The sequence below is a fragment of the Monodelphis domestica genome, chromosome 2, assembly GCF_027887165.1.
Source record: "Monodelphis domestica isolate mMonDom1 chromosome 2, mMonDom1.pri, whole genome shotgun sequence".
Lineage (NCBI taxonomy): Eukaryota > Metazoa > Chordata > Mammalia > Didelphimorphia > Didelphidae > Monodelphis > Monodelphis domestica.
Genome location: NC_077228.1, coordinates 202,658,996 through 202,677,206, shown reverse-complemented (window position 1 = coordinate 202,677,206; position 18,211 = coordinate 202,658,996). Strand labels below are relative to the sequence as shown.

The 18,211-nt window shown below is 43.9% G+C and overlaps 1 protein-coding gene and 1 pseudogene across 2 annotated transcripts in view; one reads left to right on the top strand and one right to left on the bottom strand.

The window, feature by feature from the left end:
• Positions 1 to 18,211, top strand: part of PPP1R9B (protein phosphatase 1 regulatory subunit 9B) — a 32,094-nt gene that overhangs the window by 4,459 nt on the left and 9,424 nt on the right. For both annotated transcript variants that reach the window (XM_056816893.1, XM_056816894.1), the window contains exons 2-4: positions 3,632 to 3,764; positions 5,991 to 6,111; positions 8,906 to 9,010. In XM_056816893.1, coding sequence (XP_056672871.1) covers positions 3,632 to 3,764; positions 5,991 to 6,111; positions 8,906 to 9,010 — 359 coding nt within the window. The remainder of the gene's footprint in view (positions 1 to 3,631; positions 3,765 to 5,990; positions 6,112 to 8,905; positions 9,011 to 18,211) is intronic.
• Positions 17,120 to 17,983, bottom strand: LOC103104533 (40S ribosomal protein S15a-like; annotated as a pseudogene).

The following is an 18,211-nucleotide window of genomic DNA, read 5'->3' as shown; positions in this document are numbered from 1 at the left end:
AAATCTGTGACTTTGAGACAGTTTATAGGCTTTTTTTGAATTTAAGTTTTAAAAACTCTTACCTTCTTTCTTAGAATCAGTACTGTGTATTGGTTCTAAGGCAGAAGAGTAGTGAGGGCTAGGCAATGGGAGTAAAGTGACTTGCCCAGGGTCACACAGCTAGGAAAGTGTCTGAGGCCAAACTTGAACCCAGGACCTCCCTTCTCCAAGTCTGGCTCTCCTAGGGTAGATGCCCCCCTTTATAGACTTTTAACATTGACCTTTTGAAACCATGACCCTATAATTGAGGCCTTGGATTAAAGACCTGTATAAATGAGAGCTATAAACCCAGCTTCCACAACTTTCAACCTTTATGGAAATTTCTTGCTGTCTCTGCCTAAAAGTCTGTCCCCCATCCCATTTCCCAGGGACACTGATTGCCTATTGATACCTGGGCTCCCAAAGCTGTAAAGCTGATAAATTGATCCCTCTGTTAGAAAAGTGGGAGTGGGTTCAGTCAATGAGCCTTTACCTGGCTTGGATGACTGTGTATGTTGTACTAGACCCCTCTGGGGCCTGGAGGGAAATGTAAGCCTCTAGCTCATCTCATTGGGGAGATAAGACACACACAAACACACACACATACCCACACCCCATGGGGAGATAGCTAACCTGACAAGGCAGCTGGATGATAAGTGCTTGCCAGAGTGTGAGGTGTAGACAATAAGTGGTGTAGGGTTCAGAGGAGGGAGAGATCCCTGTGGACTAAGGGGAGTTGAGAAGGCTTCAGGGAGATAGGGAATCTGGAGCTGGGCCTTGAAAGTCTGGTGAGGGTTTGGACAGGAGAGAGAGGAGGAGAGGACTGGGTGGGCAGGTTCAAGCCAAGCAAGGCATGGAGCTGAGTTCTAGAGGCAGTATGGTATGATGAATAAATCAAGAGATGTATTGTTAGCAGCAACAACTGAGTTCCAGATTCTCACTAGCTTGTGCCATTGTTGTTCATTTAATTGTCCTGTCCCACTCTTTGTGACCCGATTTGGGGTTTTCTTGGTGGAAATACTGGAGTGGTTTGCCATTTCCTTCTCCAGCTCATTTGACAGGTGAGGAAACTGAGGCAAGCACAGTTAAATGACTTGCCCAGGATCACACAACTAGGAAATGTCTAAGGTCATATTTGAACTCAGATCTAGCACTGGATCCATTGGGCCACCTAGCTGCCTCTAGGGCAAACCACTCTGAACTTCCCTTCCTGACATCTCAAAAATGGGACTAATAATGGTACCTATCTCACAGGGCTGTTGCAAGGACCAGATGAGATAAAAAGCACCTTTAAAATGTCGATGCAGGACATAAATGTTAGTTATTATTATCACTTGGGGTTGGGGAAGGGGATGGTGAGTAGACCCAATTGGTGACAGGGAATAGTTCCAGTAGGAGAGTATTAGGAAGTCAGAAGATAAGGATGCAAAGATATATACAAATCAGTTTAAAGCTTCCCCACCCAAAGCTGCTCCCTGGAGCTTAATCTGCCAGAAATAACCTGGATTCTAGCTCCACCTTGATCACTAGCTACCTATATATAACCTTGGGCAAGTTCTTTCCCCTCTTTAGATCTCAGTTTCTTCTTCTGTCAATGAAGAGGTTGGACTAGATGGGCCAGCTCTAAAATTCTTTGTTCTAAAGGTTCCTGCCAGCTCCACTGTTCTGTGACTCTTTGTCCTCACCCCTGACTCACAGTTGGGTAGAAGACTGGGGTCAAAGCAGACAATAGGCCTCAGGGGTCTATGATGCCCTCATTCTACTGAGCAGAGAAATGAGATTGCCCTGGCCGTGGCATTAGAGGGAAGGTGGGATGCTTTCTGTGGGGTATGGGGGAAATTAGAAAAGCTAGTGCTCCCCTCCCACTAGCCTAGGCTGTCAGATGGCATCAGCCCCCCCACCCCTCGCCCCCGCTTGGCACCGAATGGTGCCAACCTGTCGTTAGAAGCACTGAAGCATGAAAATGCCACCATGCCCAAAATGATCCTCATTAATCTGCCACTGTGGACACCCACACATGCACCACACCTCAGGCCCAAAGACAGGCACCTTTCCACAGAATGGGCACTGCATGGGGCTGGTATTTGCTGTGCTGAGAACTGGGGCCTTAAGGATGCCGCCTCTGTTCTGCATCTGTTATATCTTCTGGGAGCAGACAGGATGCCCTTTGGAGAAGCTGGCACTGTTTAGAACTCCTAAGATCCCCCCAAAGCTACCCTTGAGTCAGGACAATGGCATCGGCCCCAGTGCCTTCAATCAGGCATTCTTTACAGAGCCTCAGGTGGTGTGACCCATCCAACAGATTGGCACATTTTATGGTGCCCTGGCGAGACTAAAGAAGTTCAGGCTTCCCTCCCTAGTCATGCCCATGGGCACTGCTGGGAAAGCTATATCTGGTATAGAGATATGGGGGAGGGAGGATAGTAAATGTCCCTTTTCTCCCCTAGGGGAAGAGATCCCTGTGGGAGGTGCCAAAAGGAAACGTGTGTTAATGTGTGTGTGGGGAGGGGGGGAGAGGTTCTTTGTTGTTTGGTTTGGTTTTTGTTTTTTCAGTCTCAAATGAGGACAGTTTCAATTCAGTGACCTGGTATGTGGGCTCAGGAGGGGGCAGCTAGAAAAAGCAGAGCCACTGTGATCACTTTAAAGAAAAACTCTTCTCTCTAAAGGAGAAGATGGGAGAAAGAGAGAGGTCTGGAGTTTTTCCTCTTCCCTTCTCCTCCTCTCCCCCCAATGTCTTCCCCCATCCCCCAGAAATCAGGTTACCGACTAGGAACAGGATTCTTCTGCGTCTTCTTCTGTGTCTCCTTTCCTTTCTCGACTTCTTTCCTGTTCTTCTCTCCATCCCCTCCCCCCTTGTCTCACACCCAATCCCCTCCTCTTTCTCCCCATCTGGCTCCCTCCATATTCTTCTCTTGTGTTTTCCCATTCTTTCCCCCTTCTTGCCTCTGTTTCCTGGCCTTGCCATTTCTTCATTTTCCCTCTTGGATGAATTTCTCTCCTCTGCCTCTCTCATCTGTCTTTGGGTTACCCTTTGTTACTAGCTTTCTGGGTCTGGCTGGTTTTCAATTTCTGTCTTATCATTTTATTGCTCATTAGAGCTAGAAAGGACCTTAGAGACCATGTAGTTAACCTTCATTACTTGACAGAGTGAGAGCTGAGGCCAGTAGAAGCTAAGAGATTTGCCCAAGGCGACATACTTAGGGGCAGCTAGGTGGCCTGACCCTTGAGTCCAGAGTACCTGAGTTTAAATATAACCTTGGACCTTTACTGAGTGACCCTGGGTAAGTCACTTAATCCTATTGGCCTCAATTTTGTCATCTCTAAAAATGGACTAGAGAAGAAAATGACAAACCACTCTAGAATCTTTGCCAAGAAAACTCCAAATGGGATCAAGAAAATTCGGACATGCCTGAAAAAAAGACTGAACAACCACTGAATTAAGGGACTTTGCGGCCTGAGGAGAACGTATTCAGAGGGAGGAAGAGGAGGTCTCCAGGGCAATGAGTAGGGTACTGCCTCAGCCTTGGCTTTGCCCCAGGCCAAGCTTTCATCTTCCTCTAGCCCCATCCCACATTACCAGACTCCCTTCAACCTTCCTCTTTCCTCTGCCCAGGTGTTCAGCACATACTCCAATGAAGACTATGATCGACGCAATGAGGATGTGGACCCCATGGCAGCTTCAGCTGAATATGAGCTGGAGAAGCGGGTGGAGAGGCTGGAGCTGTTCCCTGTGGAGCTGGACAAGGGTGAGGTGGGAGCTTGGGGGGCACTTTTCTCCCAGCCAGGTTCTTTGGCTTTCTTTTCCTTAGCCCTAGTACACTGACCTGCTCACTCTCCATCTTCCACTCAATCCCCCATGATCCTCCTCTCTCATCTCACTCCCTACTGCCATATGCTCCATGTCTCAGGGCCAGTGTAGAACAAGGTCACAATAAGCAGCCTCCCTCTCACATCTTGTGGTATTGTGGTGCACTCTGCCTCTTTCCACTAGAGTGTGTTGTCCACTTTTGCCTCTTTGGTGTCCTCTAGACTCATTACCCTTCATAGCCTATCCCTTTCCCCTCCTCCCTGTCAAACCCTATTCTTTGGGAACTCTCTCTTGGAGAGGATCTGGTTAAACCATGCTTCAGCTTGTCCCATGACACAGCACCTACCCATTACTGGCCCTAGTAAAAGAGAAGGAAAGAAAGGAAAGAAAGAAAGAAAGAAAGAAAGAAAGAAAGAAAGAAAGAAAGAAAGAAAGAAAGAAAGAAAGAAAGAAAGAAAGAAAGAAAGAAAGAAAGAAAGAAAGAAAGAAAGAAAGAAAGAAAGAAAGAAAGAAAGAAAGAAAGAAGGAAGGAAGGAAGGAAGGAAGGAAGGAAGGAAGGAAGGAAGAAAGGAAGGAAGGAAGGAAGGAAGGAAGGAAGGAAGAAGGAAATAAAGGAGGAAGGAAGAGAGAAAGGAAGGAAGGAAGGAAGGAAGGAAGAAGGAAAGAAAGGAGGAAGGAAGAGAGAAAGGAAGGAAGGAAGGAAGGTTAAGGAGAGAGAGGAATGAGGAAGGCAGAAAGGAAAGCAGGAAGGAGAGGGATACACATATCAAACTGTTAATAACTGATGGAAGTTTCCCCTAACTGACTTACTCTATGCCCCCTCCGTAGGTTATTTGCATCGTAACCTGATAGAATCTCTGAGCCCAAAGGGATGGACTGGGGGATTTCAAGCAGGCTCCTTTATGCTGTATACTTGTGGAAGCCTTCTCAAACTTGTGGGCCATCTACTCTAAGCACCAAGTTACTCACTTGCTTGTTTCCTAATCCCCATCACAGCCTCACACTGTAACTATCCTTTAGCACAATAACACAGAGTGGCCTGGACCTTATCTCTGCCCTATCTACATTCCAATAGACTCTAAACTCCTGAAGGGCCAGTTAGGTTGAATTTGTCTTTGTATCCTCCTGCTTAACACAATGCCTTGCACACAGCAGGTGCTAAATAAATGTTTGTTAGATTGTTCAATTGAATATCAGCCAATTTACCTACCCTTAGCTGTACCTCTGTTCTCAACCCCCATCACAACCATTCACAGGTGAATTTGTCCTCCACTCTCCCATGCCCCCAAACTTTGCCCCCATCAGAGCATCCGTCACCCACTCATATTAGCAGCCCCATAATACTCAAAATAGTCCCCATCATTTATAGCCAAAATATTGCCACTAACCCTGCCTCAATGACATAGTTTAGAGCCTCATTACAGCTAAACACACCTAACCACCCCCATGTGCTGTAGTTTTCCATAAGGCCCTTGTGGTCCAGTGATTAGAGAACTGGACTTAATGTCAGGAAGATCTGAGATCAAATCCTGCCTCAGACACTTACTAGCTGTGCAATCCTGGGCTGGTCACTTCCTCTCTGTCTCAGTTTCCTTATATATAAGATGAGGGTAATAATAGCACCTATAAAAACACAGGGCTGTTGTGAGAATCAAAAGAGATAGCATATGTACAGGAAGTGATCAGGAGTACTGGCATTCCATGGCACTGAAGGGATTTCACAAGGACAAAAGCATTCCCTTTTACAAAGGCTGTGGGATCCTTAGTATCAAAATGAGAATGGGTGCTCCCAGGGATGAGATTGAGTCCCAGGGAATGGAAGGAAGGTTAATTAGCACTTACTGGAGGAATTGGTTGGTTCATACACCCCAAGCTTACCTTGACCAGCTAGTAGTTCATCCTCTTTTGACCCTGTCCTGTGTGCCACCCACCCTTATACTTTGCCCCCAATCTAATGCCACCCCACCAACTTTCTCTGTCTCTTGAACTCCTCTCCTAGCCCATCCATTGTTTCCTGGACACATTTTGAGTCCCTCTTCAGGATATCTTGAGTATATTCCCCCTCCCAAGTGTTCACCTGGCATCTCTGATTCTCCTTCCTACTCCATAATCCAGAGCCTGCAGAATGTCACTGACCTGTCCCTTCTCATCTGCCTCTTTGCAGACTCAGAAGGCCTGGGCATTAGTATCATCGGCATGGGTGCTGGGGCCGACATGGGCCTGGAGAAGCTAGGCATCTTTGTCAAGACAGTGACTGAGGGGGGCGCTGCACATCGTGATGGCAGGTAACTGTCCCCTTTCCATCCTAGATGGGCACTGCCCTTCAACGATCTCCTGGGATCACCACCAACCCCACCTTCTTCCAAAGTGGGCTGAAGGCTGAGGTGCTACTTCCCCCTGGTCTCCCTTGTGTGTAGGAGGGTTTGGGGAAAGAAGGTTCTAGATTATCCTCTAACTCATGGGTTTTTCCCAAAGAATTTCCAGTTGAATTGTCTCAGTGTAGAGCTGGAAGGGGTATTAATCCAACTCCCTCATTATAGATGAGGAATTAGAGACCAAAGGAGGAAAGGGAACTTGCCTAAGGTCATACAGGTAGGTAAGAGTCAGAGATGGATTTGAACTCAAGTCTTCTAACTTCATAGTTGGTTCTGTTTCCACTATCCCATCATGACTACAAAGAAAGTCCTTCCCATGTGCCTCAAGCTCATGGCCATGAGATTAAGAGGTTTATATCTCACTAGCTGAGCCAGCTGGGCTATTAGGAAGAAGTGGTGAGAAGAGAAGCAGGTCAGGAAGGGAGGGCTAGTCCATCATGTGATCGATCGCGTGTCCTCTCATGGGGTTGATGAATTGTGGCACTGATGGGTAGCAAAGTTTTAGGGGGATGTGTACAAGAGCACAAAGACTGTATTTGGCTGTGATTTCCATGGGCAAGAAATGCCCATGAATTCTTGAATGTAGTGGCTTGTATGGCTTTGTGTGTGAACTTCTAGAAAGGCGTGTATGTGTGTGTGTGAGAGAGAGAGAGAGAGAGAGAGAGAGAGAGAGAGAGAGAGAGAGAGAGAGAGAGAGAGAGAGAGGGAGGGAGGGAGAGAGAGAGAGGGAGGGAAGGAGAGAGAGAGAAAGAGAGGGAGGGAGGGGGGGGAGAGGGAGAGAGAGGGGGGAGGGAGGAAGAATATGTGTGAAGGTAAGCATCTTGTTTGGTATTCTTATGCCAAATGAATTCTGTCTCTGGGTAGCAGCCTTTCAGAGGAACTGGGCAGACATGCACCTGGGTGATGGAATGTGTTAGTGACTCGCCATTGGGTCTAGTCTGTACTTGCTGGAGTGGGTGACAGCAATCTCTCTAAGTTCCCCACAACACTAATAGTGTAGACACCCACAGAGGTATGTTGTGGCATTTTATACTTGTGGACAGACTATTAGAATTGTGTCTCTGCATCTAGATTGGTTTGGGACAGCTTCTGCATTTTGTCCAAGTCAAATCTGAGTTTCTTAGACTGCGTGTTCTGAGCAGAGATGACAATGGCCACAGCCATACTCATCCCTTACCTTTCCATTCAGCTTTTGAGACTTTTCCAAGACTTTCAGGCCAGTTCTAGCTATGGCTGGGTGAGTGGGTGTATGTAGAGATAATAGTTTCTGGTTCTCTGTGTCTGTGTCTGCCCAGGCACATCTCTGGGCATTTGTGCGCATGTGCACGGGTGGGAGGAACCTGTTTACAATGGACTGGTTTCCTCTATTTCCCTTATGGAATCCTGTGGGAACATCACTGGAGTTCCAGGGAAGGTTGTGGGGATAGGGGAGGGGAGGGACCTTTTTCCAATTTCCGCTCCTCTCCACTCCCCCTTCTTCCCCTTCTGTGGATCAAGTCTAGATTGCCCACAGTCTCTCTCACCCTCTTGTGGGAACAGGAGAGAAAGAAACAGCTGGAGTGGCAGGAAGGAAACAAGCACTTATGATGTGCCTGCTATGTGTGCTAAGTACTGGTTATAAATTGTCATATATATGTGCAAGGGTGTTGTGTGTTTGGGGAATATAGGCCTATATTTTGATAAGGTGAGATATAGACGTGTGTTTTCATGTGCTTGTATGTTACATGTATATATGTATGCACTTGTCATATACCTTTTTTAGAGCTAGAAGGGACCCTATGGCCCATCTAATCTACCACCCTCATTTTGTCAGTATTGCTATCGTTTATTCATTCAGTTGTGTCCTCCTCTTTATGCTCCCATGGACCATAGCTATCCATGGGGTTTTCTTGGCAAGGATACTAGAGTGCTTTGCCATTTCCTTCTCCAGTGGCTCCAATGGATCCTTTTTTTTTTAAACACTTATCTTCTGTTTTAGAATCAATACTGAGTTACTGGTTCCAAGGCAGAATGGTAAGGCAATGGGGGTTAAATGACTTGCCTAGGGTCACACAGCTGGGAAGTGTCTGAGGCCAGATTTGAATTCAGGAAGATGACTTCCTGACACCAGACCTGGTCATACTATCCACTTTGCTACCTAGCTGCCCTAACCAGGGTCACAGAGTAAGTATCTAAGGCAGGATCTTATCTCAGGTCCCCTGACTCTAGGTTTCTTCCCTCGTCCAGTTCTGATTCATTCTTCCTTCACCCCAGTGTCCCACTAAGTTGGCAGGATGGTGCTTGAGCAGGGCTACTTGGAGGAGGAGGCACACAGTGATGCTACCCATTGTACCATCCACCTCCCTGGTGTTCTGTATTGCCATCATGAATATTTCCATATGACTGCTTTTTGAATGTGTCTGTCAGTGTGTCTAGGAAATCAGATGTCTTTGGATCTCTGTGTATGTTTATCTTGGAAAGTAGGTCTACATGTCTGACTAGGAAAAGATACCTTTGTGGATCTGTATGTCTGCCTTGAGCGCGCGCTCACGCTTGCGCAAGATTGAACCAAAAGCTAAGACTAGAGACTTCTACACCATTCTGTAGATGTTCAGAGAGGTTGAGAGTGTCTTCTGCAGGTTTTCCTCATCTCCTGGGTGCTAGAACAGTTATACTGGGCAAGACCTGCTGCCTCTTTTAACTCCCAACCTTCTCCTCTGCCTAGGATCCAAGTGAATGACCTCCTGGTGGAAGTGGATGGAACCAGCTTGGTGGGTGTGACTCAGAGCTTCGCGGCTTCCGTACTCAGGAACACCAAGGGCAGAGTGCGGTGAGAAATTCTGGGTTCTGAGGGAAGAGCGGATGTTGAAATCTCAGACTTCTTAGCAATCAACCAACCAAACTATGCCCACCTACAATAGATTTGGTCTCATCCTACTCACACTTTGGTTTTCCCAGACAAGATTGAGGTTTTATTTGGAGATTAAGCCATAGAATGGACAATTGTTGTTTAGTCATTTTCAGTTATGTCTGATTCTTCATGACCACATTTGCTGTTGGCAAAGATACTGGGGCAGTTTGCCATTTCCTTCTTCAGATCATTTTACAGATGAATAAACTGAGGCAAACTTTGCCATAGAATCTTCCCCAACTGGACTTCCCAAAGCCGCCTCATCCAGTCCTGGGGACTAAAGAGATAGTATCAGAATTACTTGGAGCAAAAGCTCTTTTTCAGGTATTCTCAACCCATCTTCCAAAAACTTGTTTTAAACATATTTTGATAACTGTTCCTTTTGTACAATTGGTCTCCTTTGTCAATTTTTCTTTTGTGCATTTCAAAGCATTATTCTGTGGAGACCATGACACAAAAACAAGTGAGAACCCTCGAGCTGAAGAGTACCAGTATAAACCCTCTCCAGATTACTCCTGCCTTTTTGGTTTTCAAAACCCTCACCTTCCATCTTAGAATTAGTACTGTGTATTGGTTCCAAGGAAGAAGAGTGGTCAGGGCTAGGTAATGAAGGTTAAGTGCTAGGAAGTGTCTGAGGTCAGATTTCAACCAAGGACCTCTTGTCTCTAGACTTGGCTCTCAATCCACCGAGCCACCCAGCTGCCTTTTTTTTAACCAGCTTTTCTCTTGTTTGTCTCAAATCTTCCCAAGTGCCATCTCCACCAGATTTCTGACTCTCAAGCTCTCATTATATCTCTCCTTCTCCTCTTCCTCCAGGCAGTCCTCTTAGATCATACTATTCCTTGTACCTCTGTAGGAAGTCAGTGGGACATTGATTGGGAATGAAGGAGAAATAAATCAGCACTGGGTGCTACAGACTTGCCCATAACGCCCTTATTTCCAGTCTATTCCCTCCCATCCCCTTTCTTGCCTTTGTCTTACCCTCACCTCCATTGTTGCCATTGTTGCTGATGTTCAGTCATGTCCAACTCTTCATGACCCCCTGGACCATACTGTTCATGGGATTTTCTTGGCAAAGATACCGGAGTAGTTTACCATTTCCTTCTCCAGTGGACTAAGGCAAAAAAAAAAAGAGGTTAAGTGACTTGGCCAGAGTCATGGAGCTAATAATGGTCTGCAAGCAGAACTTAACTCTTCTTGATTCCAGATCCAGCCCTCCATCCACTGAGCCATCCAACTACCTCTCACTGCTGCCATTACTCCTCCTCATCCTGACCCTGGGGAGAAGGGAACTACTTGCCTGGGAAGGGGTGGTGATCAGGACATGAGCAAGAGAGAAACAGGAAGTGTAAATGGTGTGTGTGTGTGTGTGTGTGTGTTGGGGGGGAAGGAGTTATGGCTGAGGAGAGCTGGGCCTTCTGCCATTTCCTTTTCACCCTAATCTCCCTTTTTCATCTCTCCTCCCCTTCCTGAAGTTCAGTGGGCAGGAGGATACCCAAAACACTCTTTTCAAATCCCTCAGCCCTGCTCCTGTAATCATCTTTTACCTTCTGTTTCCCTGCCTCCATACCCAAAGGCTTTAATTCCATTCCTACCAAATGTTCATTCATTCAACAATTATTTTGTTTTTGTTACAGCATTCGTATACAGTATTTGTTACAGCACCTAAAACTTTTTAAAAAACCTTTACTTTCGGGGGCAGCTGAATGGAGAGCCAGGCCTAGAGTTGGGAGGTCCTAGGTTCAAATCTGGCCTCAGACACTTCCCAGCCATGTGACCCTGGGCAAGTCACTTAACCCCCATTGCCTAGCCCTTACCACTCTTCTGCCTTGGAGCCAATACACAGTATTGACTCCAAGACAGAAGGTAAGGGTTTAAAAAAAAAACAAAACATCTTTACTTTCCATCTTAGAATCCATACTTCCATACTAGGTATTAATTCCAAGGCAGAAGAATGGTAAAGGGTAGGCAATTGGGGTTAAATGACTGGACTAGGGTCACACTGCTAGGAAGTGTCTGAGGCTAGATTTCAGCCCAGGACCCCATGTCTCTAGGCCTGGGCTCTATCCACTGAGCCACCTAGCTAGCTGTCCCTATCTAGTATTTTTTGGAACATTCTGTTAGATGACAGGGAAGTCGTTTTTAAAAAGCTTTAAAACATGTTCTCTTCCCTTATGTAACTTATAATACAGAAGAGGGAATAGGGAATATAACAATAGACAATAATAAGAGTGACACTAGTTTGTGGAAGGTCTTGAATGTTAGGCTAAGGTATCTAGATTTGACTTAATCAATAAACATTTAAGTGCCTAGACAGTGTCTTCAGGGAGAAGGGAGAATGAAAGGATTCTGCACAGGGGAATGAATAACTCAGCTCCATGTATAGATAAGACTAATTGGCCATCATTTTGTTTATTTTAAAAATATTTTTCCATTTTTCCATGATTCATTTTCTTTCTCTCTCCTCTTCCCTCCCCCCTCCTGGAGGTGACAAGCAATTCTACTGGATTGTACAAATGTTATCATTCCATACCTGTTTCCGTATTATTCATGGGCATCATTTTGAAGATGTTGTTTTTCCTTCATTTTCAAAAAGGACTGAAGAAATTATGTGATGTCTTTTTTTTTAAACCCTTACCTTCTGTATAATTGAAAATCTGTCACCCTAAAAAAAAGAACTATATTTCCCAGGAGCCAGTGCACTGACTTCCTGTTATTACATACTTCCTATAGACAGGGAATAAATATCCAGTGGGCAGTCCTGCCTGTGTCTTTTTTTGGCATGCAGCCAGCAGTATTGGTGGTGAGAGGGGATTTTGAAAATGGCTAACCAGCCATGGGTACATGGTTTTTATTTTGCATCCTCTTTATTCCTTGATTTCTAATGATCATTTAATAAACCTCCTAAAATATAATATTTTTATTATTTAAGTTTTTAATTTTTACATTTCTCTCTGGCTTTTTTTCCCCCTGTCTTAGAATCAATACTGTGTATTGGTTCCAATGCAGAAGAGGGGTAAGGTCTAGACAATGGGAGTTAAGCCCAGGGTCATACAACTAGGAAGGGGCTGAGGTCAGATTTGACCTCAGCACCTGGCTCTCCATACCCTGAGCCACACCTTACCACCCCAGATGATATCTTGATCTGCTGGTGAATTGGATTGAAGTGGGGCTGAGTTGCATAAAGTGATCACCCTCCCTTTGTGACATAAAGATGGGAGGAAGGAGCCTGGAGGACCAGAAAGGATGGTGATACCAGGATCTGGGGAGGCAAGAGAGTCTCTCTTCGGGTGGTGACAGTAGGACTAGATGGTGAATGGACACATGACATTTTAAAATATTTGTGCTGTCACAGTAATGGTTCCCCCCCCCCACCCCATTTATATTTTGGTTTTCATTTTCCACCATTTTGGTTTCTACATTCTCTCCTTCTCTCCATTCTCAAGACAGACCTTAGCCATTTGCTACTGGTTACACATGTGCTAGCATCTCCAACAGATTTCTACATTCACATAGAATTAATCTGGTAGAAGTCAAGTCACCAGGGTTTGACAACCGATTGGCCGTTGAGGAATGATGATGAGACAGAGGAAAGATGAAAGAATCAAAGATAATCAAGGCTTCCAGCCTGGATGACTGAATGAAAGGTGGTGCTGCTGACAGAAATAGGGAAATCGGGAGAAGGGTGGTAGATCATTTCTGAATTGAACTTGTTGATTGAAATGTCTGGTAAGCAGTTGGAACTTTGGAGTTGGAGCTTGGCAGGGAGACCATTCCTACACTCATTCTCTGGACAAATATATATTAAGTACCTTATATACCCCAGATATACACAGTGACTGTAGGAGCAGCTCATTGTCACAGTGATAGAGTGCCCGACCTGGAAGACTCAAACCTGGCCTCAGACTCGCTGGATGACCCTGTTGGCCTCAGTTTTCTTATCTGGAAAATAGGCTGGAGAAGAAAATGGGAAACCAATCAAGTATTTTTGCTAAGAAAACCCAACATGGGATCACAAGGATTTGGACATGACTGAAAAACAACTAAACAATATCAGGAAAAAAAGCATACAACTATTTGGGCTCCCCGTTGAGTGAGGGACCTTGAAAGGCAGTTGGGGATACAACATATAGAATAAAGGACCTCAGGAAGAGCTGAGGGTTCCCATCTAGCCTTAGATGTATACTAACTGTGTGACCCTCAGCTAGTCACTTAACCTATGTTTGCCTCAGTTTTCTCAACTGTATATTGGGGTTAATAATAGCACGTACTTTGCAGGGTTGTTGTGGGATCAAATGGAATATTTGTAATAAGCACTTAGCATGATGCCTGGTATATAGTAGGCACTCTATTAATGCTTTTCCCCCCTTCCTTTCTCTACCTGTGTGCTCACTCTGACATATGATAAGCACAAGTTCTTGATGAAGCATTATTCTCAAACCTGGAAAGAATTATCTTGTTTTTGTTTTTGTTTACCTTCCATCTTAGAATTAATATTGTGTACTACTTCCAAGGCAGAATTGTGGTAAGTGGTAGTCCAGGAGGATTAAGTGACTTGCTGAGGATCACACAGTTAGGAAGTCTGAGGTCAGATTTGAACCTAAGACCTCTAGTCCTGGCTCTCTATCCATGGAACCACCTAACTACTCCCAAGAATAGTTAGGTTTTATTTTTTTTAACATTATTTTATTTGGTCATTTCCAAACATTATTCATTGGAAACAAAGATCATTTTCTTTTCTTCCCTCCCCCCTCCCACCACCTCTCCCATAGCCGATGCGCGATTTCACTGGATATTACATGTGTTCTTGATTCGAACCCATTTCCATGTTGTTGGTATCTGCATTAGAGTGTTCATTTAGAGTCTCTCCTCAGTCATATCCCCTCCACCCCTGTAGTCAAGCAGTTGCTTTTCATCGGTGTTTTTACTCCCACAGTTTATCTTCTGCTTGTGGATAGTGTTTTTCTCCTAGATCCCTGCAGATTGTGCAGGATCACTGCATTACCACTAATGGAGAAGTCCATTACATTCAATTGTACCACAGTGTATCAGTCTCTGTGTACAATGTTCTCCTGGTTCTCCTCCTTTCACTCTGCATCAGTTCCTGGAGGTCGTTCCAGTTCACATGGAATTCCTCCACTTTATTATTCCTTTGAGCACAATAGTATTCCATCACCAACATATACCACAGTTTGTTCAGCCTTTCCCCAATTGATGGGCATCCCCTCATTTTCCAATTTTTGGCCACCATGAAGAGCACAGCTATAAATATTCTTGTACATGTCTTTTTCCTTATTATAATAGTTAGGTTTTTAAAACTTATTTATTTATTTGTTTGTTTTTAAGCTCTTATCTTCTGTCTTAGAGTCAATACTGTGTATTGGTTCTTAGGCAGAAGAGCAGTAAGGACTAAATAATGGGGGTTAAGTGACTTGCCCAGGGTCACACAGCTAGGAAGTGTCTGAGGCAAGATTTGACCCCAGGACCTCTAGGTCTGACTCCATCCACTGAACCACCTAGCTGCCCCCAAGAATAGTTAGTCTTTTTTTTTTTAATTAATTTATTTAGTCATTTTAGAACATTATTCCTTGGTTACAATAATCATATAATTTCCCTCCCTCCCCTCATCCCACCCTTCCCATAGCTGACACGCAATTTCACTGGGTATTACATGTGTCCTTGATCAGAACCTATTTCCATGTTGTTGATGTTTGCACTGGGATGTTCATTTAGAGTCTATATCCTCAACCATATGCCCCTTGACCCATGTTGTTTTTTCTTCTGTTTTTACTCCCAGTTTCCTCTGGATGTGGATAGTGGTTTTTCTCATATATGCCTTCAAATTGTTCAGGATCACTGCATTGCCACTAATGGAGAAGTCCATTACATTCAATTGTACCACAATGTATCAGTCTCTGTGTACAGTGTTCTCCTGGTTCTGCTCCTTTTGCTCTGCATCAATTCTTGGAGGTTGTTCCAGTCCCCATGGAATTCCTCCACTTTATTATTGCATTGAGCACAATAGTATTCCATCACCAACAAATACCACAAGTTGTTCAGCTATTCCCCAATTGAAGGGCATCCCCTCATTTTCTAATGTTTTTGCCACCACAAAGAGTGCAGCTACGAATATTTTTGTACAAGTCTTTTTCTTTATCTCTTTGGGGTGCAAACCCAGCAGTGCTATGGCTGGATCAAAGGGCAGACAGTCTTTTAACCCCCTTTGGGCATAGTTCCAAGTTGCCCTCCAGAATGGTTGGATCAGTTCACAACTCCACCAGCAATGCATTAATGTCCCAACTTTGCCACATCCCCTCCAGCATTCATTACTTTCCTTTACTATCATGTTAGCCAATCTGCTAGTTGTGAGTTGATACCTCAGAGTTGTTTTGATTTACATCTCTCTGATTATAAGAGATTTAGAACACTTTTTTATGTGCTTATTAATAGTTTTGATTTCTTTATCTGAAAATTGCCTATTCATGTCCTTTGCCCATTTATCAATTGGAGAATGACTTGATTTTTTGTACAATTGCTTTAGCTCTTTATAAATTTGAATAATTAGACTTTTGTCAGAGGTTTTTGTTATGAAGATTGTTTCCCAATTTATTGTTTCCCTTCTAATTTTGGTTGCATTGGTTTTGTTTGTACAAAAACTTTTTAATTTGATGTAATCAAAATGATTAATTTTATATTTTGTTATTTTTTCCCAGCTCTTGCTTTGTTGTTGTTTTGTTTTTTAAACCCTTACCTTCTGTCTTGGAGTCAATACTGTGTTTTGGCTCCAAGGCAGAAGAGTGGTAGGGGCTAGGCAATGGGGGTCAAGTGACTCACCCAGGGTCACACAGCTGGGAAGTATCTGAGGCCAGATTTGAACCTAGGATTTCCAGTCTCTAGGCCTGGCTCTCAATCCACTGAGCCACCCAGCTGCCCCCTCTTGCTTGGTTTTAAAGTCTTTCCTTTCCCAAAGATCTGATGTATACTATTCTGTGTGTTCACCTAATTTGCTTATAGTTTCCTTCTTTCTATTCAAGTCATTCACCCATTCTGAGTTTATCTCAGTGTAGGGTGTGAGATGTTGATCCAAACCTAATCTCTTCCATACTGTCTTCTAATTTTCCCAAGTGGTTTTATCAAATAGTGGATTTTTGGTCCCAAAAGCTGGGGTCTTTGGGCTTATCATAGACTGTCTTGCTGAGGTCACTTACCCCAAGTCTATTCCACTGGTCCTCCTTTCTGTCTCTTAGCCAGCACCAAATTGTTTTAAGAATAGTTAGTCTTAACAAAGTATCAGGGGTAGCTAAATGGTTTAGTGAATAGAGAGCTAGACACAGAGATGGAAGGACCTGGGTTTAAATCTTGCCTCAGAAAGAGTTTTTTAAAAACCAAGTATAATATCAAATGGAGAACCTTAGGTTCAGAAGTTGGAATTTGGTGGAGAGATCATTCATACCTTCAACAAACATAAATAAGCACGTTCTGTGTACTAGGCACAGTGTTAGGTGGTAGAGAAACAAAGACAAATAAACACACCCTCAGGGAGCTGACATTCTGGATAGCCAGAGGACCTGATTCAAAGACTAGTTTTATTAATTCATAGGTGCATGATTTGGGGCAAGTCACTTAACATCTATAAAACTCAGTTTCATCATTTGAAAAACAGAAGGAATTGGACTAGAGAGCATCCCTTCCAGTTAGAAATCTAGGATCCTAATGTCTTCTTAGAGTAGAAAAGATTCTGGGCATGGAAACAAGAGACTTGGATTTGAATGTTGACTCTTCTATTGACCAGCTCTGTGGCCTTGAACAAACCACTTCTCCTTTCTAGGTTTTAGTTCACTTTTCTTTTCTTTTTTAGTTTTTTCAGTTACACATAGGAACAATTTTTGACAATTTTCTGATATTTTAGAATGGACATTTTCTCCCTCTTTTCCTCTCCTCCCATTCCCTTTCCCTCCCCACTATTTTTTTTTTTGGACTCATCACCACGGCCCATTGGAGCATTTTATTTATGGATGATTTGCACCCTTAGAAAAAGAATCCCAGTATTTTTCCTCTTGTGTGTTTTCTTCTTGCTTCCTCGTTGTCCTTGATGCCATCTGATGTTGTAAGCACAATGGACCCAAACTGACAGGGTGGTAGCTGATTATTCTGCCACTTTTCCAGATCTTTCAATTGAATGTCAAGTCTGGTCCTGATTACACCACACTTGTTTAATCTGCCTGTGAGATTCACAATTTTTCCTGCTCTGTGATCATCAATGATCTCCAACTCACCAACATAACTGCGCTTCATTTTCACAGTTAAGAACCGGACAATTACTTTAGAGCACAACCTGATGGGAACCTGGCCCTTTCCTCACTTCTCAGCCTTGTTGTTGCTTTTGAGAGCAGGTGGAAAATTGTCTGATATAGGTTATACCCATCCTTTCATGCTATTTTTATAAGCTTTTTTTTTAAAGTAAGGAAGTTGAACTGAGTGATTTCCAGTATCATCACTAGCTTTGACACTTGGTGATCCTAGGATTTGTGGTTGTTGTTGTTCAGTCGTGTAGGACTCTTTGTAACCCCATTTGGGGTTTTCTTGGCAAAGATACTGGAGTGGTTTGCCACTTCCTTCTCCAGATCATTTTACAGATGAAGAACTTGAGACAAACAGTTAAGAGACTTTCCCAGGGTCACACAGCCAGTATCTGAGGCCAGATTTGAACTGAGGAATTTGAGTCTTCTTGATTCACAGCCCAGCACTCTAGCCACTGGGCCACCTAGCTGCCATTTATAATTAATGTTCTGTAGCTTCTTTATTCCAACATCATCTGGTTTCTCTTCCTGTAGAATGCAAGTTGGCAAAGGAATAGATAGAGATTGTCCAGAGGAAACACAGAGGGATCATATCAACTGCTGTGGATCAATTTATGCTTAGGATATTTCTTATATCTGTCCCCTCCCCTTCTTTCTATACCAGGCCCCACTCCTTTGAAAGCCCAATTCTTAAAAAAAAAAAAAGAAAGCCCAATTCTTAGCCCAGAAGCTTCCAAAAGCTTCCGTTCAGGGGAACTCTACCAGGCTCCAGAGAGCTGATTGTTAAAATTTCAGTGTGATCATTTGTGCCTCAAAAATC